Source organism: Puma concolor, chromosome A3 (assembly GCF_028749965.1).
Source record: "Puma concolor isolate L17-30 chromosome A3, mPumCon1.1.hap2, whole genome shotgun sequence".
Lineage (NCBI taxonomy): Eukaryota > Metazoa > Chordata > Mammalia > Carnivora > Felidae > Puma > Puma concolor.
In genome coordinates this window covers 118,700,795-118,718,577 of record NC_141669.1, presented here as the reverse complement: position 1 = coordinate 118,718,577, position 17,783 = coordinate 118,700,795, and the positions used below count along the sequence as shown (strand labels likewise).

The 17,783-nt window shown below is 49.3% G+C and overlaps 1 protein-coding gene across 3 annotated transcripts in view; it reads left to right on the top strand.

Annotated features, from left to right (window-relative positions):
- MTCL2 (microtubule crosslinking factor 2) overlaps positions 1-17,783 on the top strand; it is a 72,373-nt gene that overhangs the window by 23,131 nt on the left and 31,459 nt on the right. For all 3 annotated transcript variants that reach the window (XM_086702142.1, XM_086702141.1, XM_086702140.1), the window contains exons 3-5: positions 3,159-3,317; positions 15,317-15,379; positions 16,060-17,241. In XM_086702142.1, the coding sequence (XP_086558268.1) occupies positions 3,159-3,317; positions 15,317-15,379; positions 16,060-17,241 (1,404 nt within the window). The remainder of the gene's footprint in view (positions 1-3,158; positions 3,318-15,316; positions 15,380-16,059; positions 17,242-17,783) is intronic.

The window sequence follows — 17,783 nt, the reverse complement described above, 5'->3', positions numbered from 1 at the left end:
ATAATAAAGCCCTTCCCTGAAAGGCACATGGTGTCAGGAAGTGACAGCTGATTCTATAAATCACCTGTGAGAGGCAAGGGCGCCCAGGACCACTGAGGCTCAGAGACAGGAAAGGACAGGCTGAGGCAACCAGACTCCTGCCCTCCAGGCCACATGCATGCTCTTTGCTCCCATGGGCTTCCACGGGGGACCCAGGGTTCTGTGGGATCTGCAATTAAGGGCTCTTTTGTTCACGCTGGAATTCTGTAAGCTGCCTGGGGTTGGGCTTTCTTGACATTGCAACTCTTGGGGGCGGGGGCCAAATGGGGAAGGAGATCATGTGGCGAATGGAGCAGAAGGAGCCTGGGGACTCATGGAAGGGATGAAATCAATAGAGTCATTTATAAACCCAAGAGGATCTCGGAATCCACACGGATCATGTCTTCTTGGTGGGGAGTGTTGCCTCCCAGGTTGAGGCCATGGCAGGGATGGAGAGGAGCTGGCTCCAAGTGGGAGCATAAGTAGGAGAGAAGCCTCCAGCCGCTGAGCCCTCACACCAGTCAGGGACGCAGCCCTCCCTGGACAGTGGGTGGGGTGGGCGGTTGAGGGGAGCAGTAGGTGCAGCTCCCCATATTTCAGTCATCTGTTCCTTCATCTCCCTTTTCGCTTTTTGGAAACTTGGGGGGTTTGTTTGTTCCCCAACAAGTGTTTATTTGGCACTAGCGTGTACCAGACCCCGCACTGCTGCCGGGACACGGAGATGTGAAGGAGCCCAGGCATGGTCTGGGGCCTTGATCTCTGTGCCCCACCACTCCTGCCCCTGGGGCCTAAGCAGCATGAATGAATGGATGAATGAATGAATGAATGAGTGAATGAATGAATGAATGAATGGAGTATTGATCAGGACAGGGGCTTTCTGGGTGACCTAATAGCCCCAAACCGGGGACCATAGCCAAGAGCCTGGGGTTGAACACCAGTAAAAACCCTGACACAAAACACAAGAGGGAGATTGTGGGGTGCTGGGCCAAAAAATCCGATAAAATCAGCGCACAGAGGTGAAGCAGTGATCCTGACAATGCTTTAAAAATTATATTTCTTGATGTTCTAGCCACCAGCCCAAGGACTATGTCATTTATTCCGTACAGCAGCCTTTGGGAGTAGGCTGTATCAACCCCATTTACCAATGACCACAATGAGACTTCAAATGTATAAATAAACTGGCTGTGGGTCACACACACACAGAGTGCTGGAATCAGACTCGATCTAGTTTTCCCCTACCTGCAAAGTTCTTGTTCTGGTATTGAGGGGTTGCTCATCCCACTTTGCGGACAAGGAAAGTTTGGTGGCCTAGGGAGGCTGGGGACCAGCTTCCGGCTGTCCCTGGGGATCTTCAGGGGCAGGGAGAGGCAGTGGGCACCAGAGGGAGGGGAAGGCAGTGCTGAGTTTCCTCTCTGGCCGTTGTTTTTCCTGGCCTGCCTCTCACGCTGCCAAAGGGTCCATGCCGAGCTGGGCCTGGGCCCAGGCAGAGGGCAGAGCCAGGGAGGGCCCTCTTCCCTTCCGGCACGGAGGAGGTGCCATAGTTGTTTCCGAGCCTGGCAGGCATGGGGCATTGGGCTGCCTGCCCTTCACATACCTCTTGCTGGCAAAGCCCTGGAACCACTCTCAGAGCCCTGGCCATGCTGGCCTCTCAGGCAAATCCCAGAGGCTCCCCCCCAGCTCAGCTCACACTTGGTCTACATGACCCTGAGCCGAGTCACTTATGCTCTGAGCCTCAGACAGCAATGGAGTGAAGAGGAATGAATCTGGCACACAGTAGGTATTCAACGAAGGGCAGTGCCTGGACCACTTCAGAGTAGTTGTGATTTGCCAGCGCAAAAGGGACTTCCTCATCCCCAGAGGCTCCCTTTCCTGGCCTTTGACCCCAGGGTGTCCTCCAGGAAATGGGGTGCTTTTGCTGCAGAGCCCTGTCACTAGGATTAGAGTTTGCAGCTCTGTTAGCTCCCTTCTGTAGGGATGACTTGGACATATGCCCACCCTTTGTCATTTCCAGCACGTTCTGTAGCCCAGACAATTGGAAACCAGGGTCAGGGTCACACTATGACCTCTGGCAGGTCATGTATGGCTTCACCACTCACCCAGCACTCACTGTGCTGGCCCAGGGCCGAGCTTTCTTGTGCAATAGCTGATTCAGCCCTCCTGTTGGGCCCACGAGGTTGCTGCTATTATTGCACCCATTTTGTAGTTAAGGAGACTGAGGCACAGAGTGGAGAAATGATTTGGCCAGGATCACGTGCTGGTCACTGGCAGAGATGGGATTCAGATGGCTCTGGGGCCACCCATCTTGCTCTAGTTTCCACTTACGCTCACTTCCCTCCCTTTATTTTTAAAAAAAAATTTTTTTTAATGTTTATTTATTTTTGAGACAGAGACAGAGCATGAGTGGGGGAGGGGTAGAGAGAGGGAGGGAGACACAGAATCCAAAGCAGGCTCCAGGCTCTGAGCTGTCCGCACAGAGCCCGATGCGGGGCTCGAACTCACAAACTGTGAGATCACGACCTGAGCCGAGGCCAGACGCTTAACCTACTGTGCCACCCTGGCATCCTCACTTCCCTCCCTTTAAAATGAGCTTCTGGCCAGGGCACCTGGGTGGCTCAATCAGTTAAGCATCTGACTTCGGCTCAGGTCGTGATCTCACAGTTTGTGAGTTCGAGCCCCGCATCGGGCTTTGTGCTGACAGCTCGGAGCCTGGAGCCTGGCTCGGATTCTCTGTCTCCATCTGTCTCCCTGCCTTTGCCCCACTCGCACTCTCTCTGTCTCTCAAAAATAAATAAATAAATGTTAAAAAATAAATACAAAAATAAAATGAGCTTCTGGCCCTGCCACAGGCTCTTGTGAGAATTCGAAGCACCGAATGCCTCAGGTAAATGAAAAGACCTTGCTAAGAACAGGCAGGGCCTTTACAGCTTTCTGGGGACTGAACTGTGATATAGACATCAGGAACTCAGGGTGCCTGGGTTTGAGTTTTGCTCCTGCTGTTTCCTGGTTCCGTGACCCCTGTATCTTCTCTGTGCCCCAGTTTCCTCATCTGCTAAGTAGGGATGATGAGAGACCCTGTCTGCTGGGGGGTTGCTCTGCAGCCAAGGCCACGCGGTTCCTGCTCATCACCCACCTTTGTTCAGGTCTCTAAGGACATCTCTGTGCGGCTGCATAAGGAGCTTGAGACAGTGGAGAAGAAACGGGCGCGGCTGGAGGAGGAGAACGAGGAGCTTCGGCAGCGGCTCATCGAGACCGAGCTGGCCAAGCAGGTGCTGCAGACGGAGCTGGAACGGCCGAGAGAGGTGAGGGCTCGCCCATCCCAGCCAGGGCCAGGCCGGGGCAGGTGGGCGTGTGCCAGCCCCCTAGCCAGGGTCTCTGAACCTCTGCATCTGCACACTCATGCACACTAAGGACACAATGGTGAATGAGAGACACCGGTTCCTGTCCTCAAGGAGCCCAGAGGCGAGGGACGCCCGGGTGGCTCAGTCCGTTAAGTGTCTGCTGATTTCAGCTCAGGTCGTGATCTCATGCTCGTGAGATTCAACCTTATGTCAGGCTTCATGCCGAATGTGGAGGCTGCTTGGGATTCTTTCTCCCTCTCTCTCTGCTCCTACTCTGCTCATGCTTTCTCTCTCAAAATAAATGAATAAACATTAAAAAAAAAAAAAGGAACCCACAGGCTAATGAAGGAGACAGTCATCCACCAAAGAACCGTGCAACTGTGGGAAGATGAACTGAAAAAGCATTCCACAATACCCACCGTGGGGCCTGGCCCTCTGCCTTGGTTTCCTTATCTACAAAATGAGACAATAATACCCTGAGTTGTTGTGAGGACTAGCTGGGATAACTTGTGTGGACATGATTTAGGGGCTGCCATTTGGTGTAAAGTTTGGTGCCGGGGGCTGGGCCTCTGGCCAGTGTCTCGACACAGATTTCAGGACATTACTCAGTTCCTGAATGTGGCCCCCAAGCACCAGCCTCTCCCTTTGCTCACGTGAGTCTTCCACTTGTGTGTACTTTCTGCCTTCTGCTATGTGTTGGGCATGCCGTGTGCTGGGTACCATGCTAGACACTTTTTCTGAACAATTTTCATCAAGGCCTAATGAGATTGTGATTATACCCATTTTATGGGTGAGGAAACAGCCCCTGAGAGAAGGAGGGATGTCCTCAAGGTTGCACGGGGCCCCGTGGGCTCTGCAGAATGCCTATGGAAAGCCATCAGCCTAGGTGACCGCTAGGGACTAGAGTCCTCCAGAATGCAGGGGTCTGTGCTCCAGATGGCCCGGTGAGGGGTGGGGAGGGCTTCTGACCACAGAGGCACAGCTGGGCCTCAGCTATCTGGTTGCTCATGAGGGTATCTTAGGATAGTACATTGTTCTGGAACACCCCTCACCTTCCCTGAGGGCAGACATGGGAGTGTTCCAGGACTGAGACATCACAGCCCTGAGGCCAGAACAGTCCATCAGCTGCCCTTCCTCCTGGGCATGTTGTGTGATGTGCCAGTGGCTTCTCAGTGTGGAGATGGGACATTGGCTGCTAAGGGCTGCTGCGGAGCCCTGTCCTGCTCCAGGGCTGGGTGGGAGGCCCCCTCCTTCAGGAAGTCTCCTGCCCCCCATGACCTTGCCCCCGACACTGGGGACCATGTTCACACATGTTGTTGCTGCCACCCTTGATAGTGTGGAAAGGGGAGACAGTTTCAGAGAGTGCCTTGGAGCTCAGCGTGTTCCTGTTGTAAAGGAGAGGAAACTGAGGCTCAGAGAGGGACAGCTTGCCTGAGTTCACCCACCCTTCCTTGGCAGAGATGTGGCTGAGACCCTGAAGCCGCATCCCCCTCTAAGTCTCAGTTTCTCCATCTGTGACATCGGGATAATAACGGTACCCAGCTAATGAGGTTGTTTATAACCATTAATAAGATTGGGTAACCGTAGAACACTGTGAAGAAGTTAAATAGAATAAAGTAGCGGGGCACCTGGGTGGCTCAGCCTGTTAAGTGTCCGACTTTGGCTCAGGTTATGATCTCACGGTTTGTGGGTTCGAGCCTACTTCGAATTCTACTACTGTCTCCTTCTCTGTCTGCCCCTCCCCCGCTTGTGCTTTTTCTCTCTCTCTTTCTCTCTCTCAAAAATAAATAAATAAATATTTAAAAAAGGAATAAACTCGTAGTGCAATTCCCAAACAAATTAAATATGCAGTTATTATATGAACCCACAATTCCACTTTGGGATATATACCCAAAAGAATTAAAAGCAGGGACACAAACAGATACTTGTACCCCTGTGTTCCTAGCAGAGCATTATTTACAATAGAAGCAACCCTAATGTCCATCAATGTATGTACATAGAGTGGACTATTGGTAAAGCTTTGTAAAGGAAGGAAATTCTGACACATGCTCCACCCTGGATGAACCTTGAAGACCTGATGCGAAGTGAAATGAGCCAGCCACCAATGGACCAGTATTATGATTCCACTTATAGGACCTACTTAGGGTAGTCAAATTCATAGAGACAGAAAGCAGGATAGAGGTTACCGGGAGCTGGAGAGAGGAGGGAGCGAGGAATTGGTGTTCAGTGGGTACAGACTTTCAGTTTAGGATAATGGAAAAGTTCTAGAGATGAATAGCGGTTGCTTGACAAAGTGAATGCACTTAATGCCACTGAAATGAGTACTCAAAAATGACCAAAAATGGTAAATTTCATATTGTGTATACTTTAGGACAATTAAAAAGAATAAGGTAGAGCTGTATGTACTGATGTTGAAAGATCTCTAAGGTATGTAGTTAAAAAAGAAGGGGAGAGAGCTATATATATTACACAATCCCGCTAATTATTTTGATAACAGAACAGACTGGTATTGGAGCATGTATGTGTGTGTGTAAACCCATAGCAAAAGTCTGGAGGAAAATCCGCTGACTGAGGAAGGAGAGATGGTAGGAATAGCATGGGGAAATGACTTTGCTTTGTATTCTTTTAATGCTGTAGTAAGGTGAGTTTTAGGGAGGGGGGTTATTTGTTACATTTTAAATGTAGTCAAGCAGGTAAAGAGCCCTATGTGGTGCTGGGCACACAGTAGGTGCTCAAGACACATTGGTTCGCTTCCCCTTTGAAGACGTGTCAGGCCTGCTGGTGCTCCCCGGCATGCCCCTTGGGGTCTCAGGATCTGGGCAAGGGGGCGTGGCCCTGTGTTTGTTTGCCGAGTACCTTCTCCCCACCCCTTCCAGACGTGGTTTCCATGGAGATAAGTGTCCCTGAGCAATTCTGCCAGAGCTGCTGGAGTCCCGTCATCCAGATCTGCCTTTGCCATCCTGACAGGTTGCTGTGGCGATACTGTCACCCAGCTGGGAACAGGAGCCCCTGGCCTGAGCTGATGTGGTTGCCATGGAGATGGCTCTTCCTTATAGAGAAGGGAGGGTGGCCAGCCCTAGCTGCACTCTGTGGTGGCACTGTTGCCCAGCTGGGTTGCAGCTCAAGAATCGTAACACCAGCCTCCCCCTCATCCAGTACCATTCCCCCTTCTTGTATTTTAGGCAGAAAGCCAATCTCAGTGTTGACGTGATGTATTATAATATAGCTGCTGTGTCTGAATGCTTGCTCCGTACCAGGCACCTCACCAGGCATTTTATATACCTCCTCATGTTGTGAAACCAGCAGCTTCCCAACATACATTGTTATTCTCATTTTATAGGTGGTACTCTTCTTGACAGTATTTTCATTGTGATATCACAATTCACATAATATGAAAGTTACCATTTATAGTGTCAAGTTCAGGGATGCCTGGGTGGCTCAGTCGGTTAAGCATCCAACTTCAGCTCAGGTCATGATCTCACAGTTCATGAGTTCGAGCCCTGTGTGGGGCTCAGAGCCTGGAGCCTGCTTCAGATTCTCTTTCTCTCTGCCCCTCCCCCCCCCACTCTCTCTCTCTCACTCTCTCTCTCTCTCTCTCACTCAAAAATAAATGGACATTTAAAAAAAAAATCTAAACATAAAGTGTCAAATTCACTGGTTTTTAATGTATTCATAATGTTGTACAATCATCACCGTTATCTAAATCTAGAATATTTCCATTGCCTCTAAAAGAAACCCGTACCTGTTAGCAGTCACTCCCCATTCCCCCTTCCCTCCAGCCCCTGGCAACCACTAATCCACACTCTGTCTCCACGGATTTGCCTATTCTGGCCATTTCGTACAAATGGAATCATGCAATTTGTGATCTTTTGTGATTGGCTTCTTTCACGTAGCATAATGTTTTCAAGGTTTATCCATGTCAGAGCATGTATCAGTACTTTATTCGTTTTTATGGTCAAATAATAATCCGTTGTATGAGTATACATTTTGTCCACTCATCAGGTGATGGACATTTGGGTTGTTTCCACCTTTTGACTAGTATGAGTAATGCTGCTATGAACATTTGCATACAGGTTTTGTGAGTTTTCAGTTCTCTTGGGTATATACCAAGGAGTGGACTGCTGCATACAGGTGGTATTGGGGAAAGACAAAGATGGGATTCTAACCCAGGACTTTGTCTCCCAAAGTCACACCGACTCTTACGGTGCTGCCCGGCCCTCCTCGCCCTATCTAGGTACCTTCCTAGGACCCTGCTGTGTTTTCAGAACCTCCGAAGACGCCGCTCCCTTCAGTGAATGAGTACTTCCGTCCCTGGCACAGGCTTCTCATCCTGATTCCCATTCTGATGGGGTACGCAGGGTGCTGATCATGGCATCAGATCACCTGGGTTCAAATCCTGGTTCTGCTGGCGTCATCCTCTGATGCAGCCTGGCCGTGGTCTGTGTGGTGCAGGGCACACTGAAATTTGGGGTCACACGGGCCTGAGTTTGAAAGCTGGCTTTGCCACTTACTTGGAAATAACTGTAATGCTGGGCAAATCACGCAACTGCTCCAGGCTCAGTTTGTTCACTTATAAAACGGGAATATTAATCCCTGCTTCTCAGAGACAGGCAGGTAAAGTGCTTAGCAGGGAGGAAGGACTTGGTGAACACTGATTAGCATCATCATTATCATCATTACCCTTAGCTGCTATGTATGATGGCTGTGCGTCGGGAGCAGCATTTACCTTAAATAAATGTTTCTGCTGCCCCTACCCAGGTGCTGTCTATCGAACTGCCACTTGTCCATGGAAGTAGCAGTTACATTGCAAATCAACACATGCGCTTGGCAGTGTGTGTCCCAGTGACTTCTGATTTGGGTTTTATGTCTAAATCAGTCTTTGCTTCCTCCCCCCAGATGGTCTTCCCTAACCAGGAGCCATTCGGCCTCTGTCTAGCCACTTCAGCTGCTCTGGAGGAAGAATGCCTCGGTCTTTGAGATGCACCCAGAGTAAATTTTGCACACACAGCACAGTCTGCGTTTTCAGTGAGACCCTTTCAAAGATCCCCTCCGTATTTGGTGAAAATCTGCCCAGTTGTTTTGGCAGAAGGTTCATTTTATTCCCTGAAGGTTGGTCTTTGTTTCCTGGCAGCACGGAAGCAGGGAAGGTGTTAGAGAGCAGGGGGCCCCTCCAAGCTGTGCTCAGGCAGCCTCTCTGTGCGGGCTGGAAGTGCAGGGACACAATCTACTAGTCTTTGGAGAAGGACAAGGGAGGACATAGCTCATGCTCCTACCAGGAGCCATTAAACCAAGGATGTTTAGAGGTGCCACCCTGGCTGCTCAAAGGTGGCCTTGTGAGTTGCTGGTAGATGGGGAAGCCCCCGATGTGTGCCAGGCCAAAGAATGTGCCCGCGGGGTCCGTCGCTTAGCGACGGCATTCCTGTTGGTGCCTGGGACTGTCCTGTCTTGCCCCTTCCTTCCCACTCTCCTGAGGCCCGGGGCCAGAACATCTGCTCCTGGGGGCTCCACAAAGAGTCTCTGACAGGCCCTGGCTCCCTTGAGGGGCACTGCAGCCCCCCAGGCCGCCTGGCCAGCTGCTGCTTTGCAGAGAGGAGGAGGTCTTTGGGCTCTGTGAGCTTGCCTTGTTGTTCCCTCCAGAGCCGAAGAGTAGTGTGGGAGCCCAAGTGGCTTAGACAAGGTGGGGAGGAAAGGGTCTGTTCCAACCAGAAAAGGCTGGAATTACTCCTGTCCTGAAAGGGTTTGCTGCTTTGCTCTCTCTTCTCTGCCCACTGCCCTCCCTTTCTGGTGAAGTTCATGCCACTCAGGGCTTTCTCTCTGCCTGTTGGAAAGGTGCCCAGTGACTTTTCTTGGGAAAGCATATTAAAAATATCTTAACGTGATTTCCCCCCTCTACCCGACAGGTTATATGCGCTTGGTAGAGAAAGACTAGAAAATACAAATAAGTCCTAATAAGAAAAAATTCACCTGAAAACCAATATTCAGAGGGAATTTCTCTGAATAATTACCAAACTATTATTTGGGTGAGAGGGGCATATACTTCCAATCCATTTTTTCTATTTATATGTGCACACACATATTGAAATGTATATATGTATATGTATGCATTTTCTTCCCGTAACATAAGCTCAGTGAAGCAAAAATATCATTACAAAAGCCCATAAATGCATACCTAGCATCCCTCTAAGGGTGGGTACATCAGACTGATTGTATTGGTTGTCTTGGGCAGTAAAACTGGTGACTTGGGTTCACTGTATTCCTTTTTGTGATTTTTTTTTTGGGGGGGGGAAGTATAGTCGACACACAACGTGACATTGGTTTCGGATGTGCAACGTAGTGTGATTCAACAAGTCTGTAGTTATGCTGTGCTCACCACAAGCATAGCTACCAGCTGTTACCATGCAATCCTGTTACAATACCACTGACGATATTCCCTGTGCTGGAGCCTGCATCCGCACAACCTATACATTCCATAATTGGAAGCCCATGTCTCCACTCCCCTTCACCCCCTTTTGTGCCCCACCCTGTTTTGGTGGTTTGTGAAGTTTGGACTATGTGAATGTGTTATCCACAAAATAATAGAAATAATGAAAATCCTACATAAAATCGAAGAAGGAAGCTTCCTCTCTTAACCACCTCCCTCAATTCTACTCCCGACTCAGCTTAACCCATGGTTAGCAGGTTGGTTTGTATCTTTTTAGACCTTTCTCCATGCTCATACAATGTGTGTTTCTCTGTGTATTTTTAGAAAGTCAAGATGGGATTATATTGTGTACATGGTTTCTGTAACATGCAGATTATGTAGTATGAACACAGACTTTTTTAAAATGCTGGATGTTTTGGGTTTTCTTCTGCCTAAGGTGCTTATTATAAAAATCAAAGATCACAGAGTCAAGTAAACATAGGAAGGAAAGAAAGTCTAAAAGGGTACCATCTATTTCAGTATTTAAAACACAGAGCCGAAGGTCTAGAAGGAGCTCCAGCTGGCTGTCAGCCTGTGGTCACCCTCAGGTTGGGAAGGAGAATGCCTAGGGGGGGCTTCTGATTTGTCAGCATTGTATAGATTAACAGTGAGAATTTATTTTTGTATATTAAAATTTTATTTTAAAAAATATTTTGTAATGAAAAAAAAATTTTTAAAGAAAAAAACTGGAAGACTGTGTCCCCTGCCTCCTAAAAAAATGTGGGGGAAGAGGGCCAAGTGTAAGTTCACTGTATTCTCATTGTAAATAGCCTGGTATAAATTCTTCAGACCTTCTCCCACCCTGTGTGCATATATGTGCGTGTGCACGCACACACACACACACACACACCTTTTATAACAATGGTAACATGCTCTAGGTTTTTTTTTTTAATAACAGCTTTTTTGAGATATAATTTACATACGATAAAGTTTGTCTTTTTAAAGTATACAGTTCAGTGGTTTTTTAGGATATTCAGAGTTGTAAAACCTTCACCACTTTCTCATTCCAGGACATTTTCATCGCCCCAACAAGAAACCCCAAGCCCATCAGCAGTCACTCCTGCCTCTCCCAGCCCCTGGCAACCACTAATCTACTTGTGGATTTGCCTATTACGGACATTTTATGTAAATAGTATCATACATTGTGTGGCCTTTCGTGACTGGCTTTTCACTTTAGCATGATGTTCTCAAGACACGTGCATGTTGTAGCAAATATCAGCACTTTGTTTTTTTTTTTTCAATGGCTGAATGATATTCCCTTGTGTGGATATGCCACATTTGTTTATCCATGTACCAGTTGGTGGACATTTGGGTTGTGGGTTTTGTTTCGCGAGTTCCTTCTTTTTCTTACCAAGATGTTTCGGAGACTTTGCCTCGTCGTCAGGAAATCTCACTCCCCTCTGTCCTTTCTCATGGCTTTAGGCTTTATATGATCTCATTCCTTCATACGTGGTGGCCCCCTCCCCCTCCTGTCACCCCACTTCCTCTCTCCAGGGTGTCTGCTGTGCTTGAAGAGGCTGTGGTTACCCTAAGAGGCTCAGTTTTATAGGGAGAGAAAGGTGTTTGCCCAGGATCGCAAACTCAGTGTTGTGGGGTTGCCACAGTTTCGCTCCCAGCTGAGGCCACGGCCTCTCCCACTCAGCTTGTGATAAGCAGACCTGGATCTGCAAGCCTGACCATCTTTCCCCAGAGCCCCCACCTCACCACTCACTCCGTGCCTGGGTATCCTTCTGAGCACCCCCCCCTTCCTGGCGCCATTTGTGGGAGGGGCTCTTTGTGGGGGGACCTGTTTTGTGGTATCGCCCATTTCCTACCTTGTCCTCCTCGCTTTTGAAAGAGCCCAGATTAGCCCTTCTCAAATACTGGCTGTTTGCTTTTGGCACCCTGCGTCTGAAATATCAGCCTCTGTCTTCCTGCCTCATTTGCATTTCAAAAGGTGCCTTTAGGATTTGATTGGGCTCCAAGATATACTTAAGACCCCAGCTGGAGTTCATTTCCCTGGCTCTCTGGTTTTAGCCTGGGCTTCGAGATAGAATCACCTGGGAAACTATTTAAAAATCTCATGGCTGGGACCTATCCTGGACCGATTAATATCAGAATCTCTGGGACCTTGGGCATCGGTATTTTTTTTTAACTTCCCCCAGGTAATTCTGATGTGCACCCAGGTTGAGAACCACTGTGCTACCTCCACTTTGCCCTCATCAAAGAAGGCACATTTTCTCCTTCCAAGTCTGAAACTAGATCAAAACATCTGTCAAGAACTGGTCCCGGGTCAGCTATGGATTTGCTGTGGGGCCTCTCTCTCACCTTCAGTGAGATGGGGGCTTCGGGGGCTTGGATTACGTCAGTGGTTCTCACCTTCAGGGATGGGTATGAGAGATGGGGGCATGGGGGAGTCATGTATTCAAACACCTGGGAGTGGGGTGCCTGTGTGACTCAGTTGATTAAGGGTCCGACTCAGGTCATGATGTTGCAGTGCTTGAGTTTGAGCCCCGCGTCAGGCTCTGTGCTGACAGCTCAGAGGCTGGAGCCTGCTTCAGATTTTGTGTCTCCCTCTCTCTCTGCCCCTCCTCTGCTCACACTCTGTCTTTCTCTCTGTCTTAAAAATAAATAAACATGGGGCACCTGGATGGCTCAATTGGTTAAGCGTCCGACTTCGGCTCAGGTCATGATCTCTCGGTTCGTGAGTTTGAGCCCGGCGTTGGGCTCTGTGCTGACAGCTCAGAGCCTGGAGCCTGCTTCGGATTCTGTGTGTGTGTGTCTCTCTCTGTGCCCCTCCCCTGCTCGCACTCTGTCTCTCTCTCAAAAATAAATAAATATTAAAAAAAATTTTAAATATATATATAAATATTTAAAAAGATAAACAAACAAACAAACGTTAAAAAAAATAAAAACAACCCCCTGGGAGCATTCTCAAAAAATACCTGTTGAACTTGAAGAAGTCAAAGGCAACCGAAGTGTGGTTTTATACACTACTAATGTAAACCATCCCTCTCACGGGAAGGAATGGAGTGCTCAGTAGACTTCTGCATCTGAGTGACTTTTTTAAAGGTCAAGAAACTTTAGTAAAAATTATGGTAACATTTTCTCAAGTTCCCCTCCATAGGGCTTGTGCCGTTTTGCATTCTTCCCAGCCATATAGGAGTTTTCCTACTTCTCCATAGCTTCACCAATAGAATGTGTTGTCAGATGTTTGGAGTTTTGCCGGTCTGATAGGTGAGAAGTGGTATCTCGCGTAGGTACCCCCCCCCATCCCGTGTTGTAATTTGCATTTCTCTGTCTTGAATAGGGTTGAGCATCTTCCTACGGTTACAAGTCATTTACCTTTCTTGTGTACACTTTTTCACGTCTCTAGCACATTTTAATATAGGGTTGTTGGCCTTTTTGTTTTCTGTTTTGTGAAGCTCTTTATGTATTTAGGATATTAGCCCTTTGTGGTGAAATAAATTGCAAATTTTTTTTCCCCAGTTAGTCATTTATACTTTTACTTTCTTAGGGTCTTTCTTTCCGTCTTTGTTTCTTTCTTAATTATTTATTTATTTATTTTTCATGTTTATTTATTTTTGAGAGAGAGAGACAGAGACAGAGAGACAGAGTGCGAGCAGGGGAGGGGCAGAGAGAGACGGGGACAGAGGATCCAAAGCGGCCTCCAGGCTCTGAGCTGTGAGCACAGAGCCTGACACAGGGCTCAAACCCACGAACCATGAAATCATGACCTGAGCTGAAGTCAGATGCTCAACTGACTCAGGCACCCCTTTTCATAATTTTCATAATTTCTAAAGAGAACATTTATTTATTTATTTATTTATTTAATTTATGTTGAGAGAGAGAGAGAGAGAGCGCGAGAGCCCATGAACAGGGGGAGGGGCAGAGAGAGAGAATCCCAAGCAGGCTCCGGTGCGGTCAGCATAGAACCTGATGCAGGGCTCCAACTCCTGAACTACAAGATCATGACCTGAGCTGAAGTCAGTTGCTTAACCAACTGAACCACACAGGTGCCCCTATTTCTTCCTTTCTGAGAGACAGAGACAGAGAGAGAGAGCGAGCGCATGTGTTCATGAGGCAGAGAGAGAGGGAGAGAGAATCCCAAGCAGGTTTGGGTGCTGTCAGCACAGAGCCTGATGTGGGGCTTAATCTCCTGAACCATGAGGTCATGACCTGAGCTGAGATCAAGAGTCAGACACTTAACCCTGGGTGACTGAGCCACCCAGGTGCCCTGGGTGTTTTTTTTTACATGTAGAATTTGCTTATATAATTAAAAGTATCAATTTCTAATTTTTTTTTCAACGTTTATTTATTTTTGGGACAGAGAGAGACAGAGCATGAACGGGGGAGGGGCAGAGAGAGAGGGAGACACAGAATCGGAAACAGGCTTCAGGCTCTGAGCCATCAGCCCAGAGCCCGACGCGGGGCTCGAACTCCCAGACCGCGAGATCGTGACCTGGCTGAAGTCGGACGCTTAACCGACTGCGCCACCCAGGCGCCCCTAAAAGTATCAATTTCTAAAAAGAAAGAAAGAGAGAAAGAAAGAGTTTATTTTCATCCTACCAGTTCTTGATTTTTGAATTATGATTATTACAGTGTAATTTTACATGAAAAGTTACAATTTAATTGTAAAAATTGAGCAGTTCCTTACCAAGGGACTGCTAGGCCTCCCAGGTAATCATGATGTTTTACCTATATGCATTTTTTTGTTAGTATGCACTCTGAATTAAAGTCCATGAGGACAGGATGGACCCTGAAGTGGAGATTTTCGTGCTTATTGGCAGAGTCCCCTTGGGGATAACACCACCAAGGAGTTTCAGGCTTTCACACCAATGGCCTTGGCCAATCTCATGGGGGAGCTCTGGAGCTCCGATGGCTATTTAGAGTTGTTCTGAGTTGAGGCAGGAGGCTATGGACCAGTCATTGCAAGTGGGCTCCCTCCAGGGAGGGCACATGACCTTGGAGGAGGTGACTTCCCTCAGCCAATGGCATCACTGGGAGGGGACTAAGCTTTGAGGTCTTAGTTGGGAGAACAAGTGCCCCAGTTCAAGGAGGCCGGATCTGAGTGGAACACCACAGCAGGCCCCCCAAGTACCCTGTCTGACTTGGTCACTGCTGTGTACTCTATGCCTAGCTGTACCTGGCACGTGATAGGTACTCAGGAAATCTTTGGTGAATGAATGAGAGAGACAAAGAATGGAAACCCGGATTTCTGGGTCTTGGCCCAGGCCAACTGGATCATAATGGAGGGGTGGGAGAAAGGGGAGAAAGTGGGCAGGTGTGATCAGAGTCATCTCCTCAAGCACTTCAGGCCCACTGGGTGGTCTTGAGGGCCCCCCTGGCTTGGTGGTTGGTACTGGTGAAGGCCTGGACATGGCTGGGCTGGGCTGGGCAGGGAGGGGGTCCCTCAGTGGAACCCTAGGCCCCGTGGTTACTCTTTGATGCACATCAACCACATGAAATTTCAGGGTTTTTGTTCTCTCTCTTTTTTTTTTTTTCTCCAATTTCTTTCTAGCATTCCTTGAAGAAAAGAGGAACTCGCTCTCTGGGGAAGACAGACAAGAAGCCTTCGGTGCAGGTATTTTCCAGAAGCTCCCACTGCCCCCATCGCAGCCCCCGCAGGCAGTTTTAATCTGAAGGTCCGAGGCCTAATTCCAAATTGCCGGGGGAGTCCCTAGAGGTGCCCACCCTTCCCCAACCTCTACCCTGCCCTCCTTTTTATCACTTTCTTAGCTTTGATGCCCATTTCACTTCCCAAAACCATGCCCTGAGCCCATGGTTCTCACACGGGCAGATAGATAAAGTGCTATGTGTAGCACAGGTCAGACATAGAATACACTTAGCCTCTAGTGGTCCTGGATTGTAAGGGTGCCAGGCACTTTTCATGCATTATCTCATTTAATCCGCTCCATGCCTCTGTGTGGAAGGGAGTGTTACTGCCCTATTTTACAGATGAGGAAACTATAGTAGTAATGGTAGTAGTAGTAGTAGCAACCATTGCCTGGCAGGATGCCGCCTACTCCAGGAAGCCCTCCTAGACTCTCCAGGCTGTGTGGTGCTCCATCTTTGCTGCAGTGTCAAGATCTCCTTCTCTACTTCCCCTCTGGACTCCTGCTCCTTGAGAGTCAGGGCCTTGTCTGATTCATTCCCGTGTCCCTGGCACATAGTTGGTGCTCCCGGAAGTGCTATGGCTGGTACTGAGCCTCACAACACTAACCTTCCTGGGTCATGTCTGTCCCCATGCCCATTGGGCCCCAGGAGGACAGTGCGGACCTGAAGTGCCAGCTGCACTTTGCAAAGGAGGAGTCAGCCCTCATGTGCAAGAAGCTCACCAAGCTAGCCAAGGAGAACGACAGCATGAAGGAGGAGCTCCTCAAATACCGCTCGCTCTACGGTGATCTGGACAGTGCCCTGTCTGCCGAGGAGCTGGCCGATGCGCCCCACTCTCGGGAGACCGAGCTGAAGGTGCACCTGAAGCTGGTGGAGGAGGAAGCCAACCTGCTGAGCCGCCGCATCGTGGAGCTGGAGGTGGAAAACCGAGGCCTGCGGGCGGAGATGGACGACATGAAGGACCACGGCGGCGGCTGCGGAGGCTCAGAGGCGCGCCTGGCCTTCTCGGCGCTGGGCGGCGGCGAGTGCGGGGAAAGCCTGGCGGAGCTGCGGCGACACCTGCAGTTTGTGGAGGAGGAGGCGGAGCTGCTCCGACGCTCCTCAGCTGAGCTGGAGGACCAGAACAAGCTGCTGCTGGCCGAGCTGGCCAAGTACCGCTCAGAGCACGAGCTGGATGTGACGCTGTCGGAGGACAGCTGCTCCGTGCTCAGTGAGCCCTCGCAGGAGGAGCTGGCGGCTGCCAAGCTGCAGATCGGTGAGCTCAGCGGCAAGGTCAAGAAGCTACAGTATGAGAACCGGGTGCTGCTCTCCAACCTCCAGCGCTGTGACCTTGCCTCCTGCCAGAGCACACGGCCAATGCTGGAGACGGACGCCGAGGCCGGGGACTCTGCCCAATGTGTGCCCGCTGCTCTTGGCGAGGCCCACGGCCCCCATGCTGCCCGGTTCTGCAGAGCCAGGGAGGCCGAGGTGCTGCCTGGGCTGAGGGAGCAGGCCGCCCTGGTCAGCAAGGCCATCGATGTCCTGGTGGCCGATGCCAATGGCTTCTCGGCCGGCCTCCGCCTGTATCTGGACAACGAGTGCACCGACTTTCGGCTGCACGAGGCCCCCGACAACAGCGAGGGTCCCAGGGACACCAAACTCATCCATGCCATCCTGGTGCGGCTGACCATGCTCCAGCAGGAGCTCAATGCCTTCACCCGGAAGGCGGACACTGTCCTCGGGAGCTCTGCCAAGGAGCAACCGGAACCCTTCTCGTTGCTGCCTGCCTTGGGTTCCCAGGGGTCCTCCAAGGAGATTCTTTTGGCCAAAGACCTTGGCTCAGACTTCCAGGTAAGATGTCCCAGTCACAAAAAAGATGTCCCTATTATTTTTTTGTTATAAACTGTCTACTGAATCATCTATAGGACAGAGAGGGACACAAGGCATAAGTGTACAGCTTAATGAATTTCCCCAAGATGAACACACTTGAGTAATCATCACCCAGAACAAGAACTAGAATGTGACCAGCACCCCAGAAGCCCCTCCTCATGTCCCCTTCCAGCCACTATTCCCATTCCCAAGGGAGACCCCTCTCCTCATTCACTTTGTCTGTCTTTGGACTTTATATAAACTGAATCATATAACACATACTCCTTTATGCCTGGCTTCTTTCCTCAGTGTTTTGTTTCTTGTCTCATGTAGTAATAATTTGTTCATTCTCGTTACTGGACACGATCTCATTGAGTGAATATGCCCCAATTCACTTAGTCATTTACCATTGATAGATATAGGGGTTGATTTCGAGTCCCCCCCCCTTTTTTTTTGCCAGGTTGCCCTTTGTTCTTGTGTTATTTCTTTTGCAATTTTGATTTTAAAACATGTATTATTAAGAA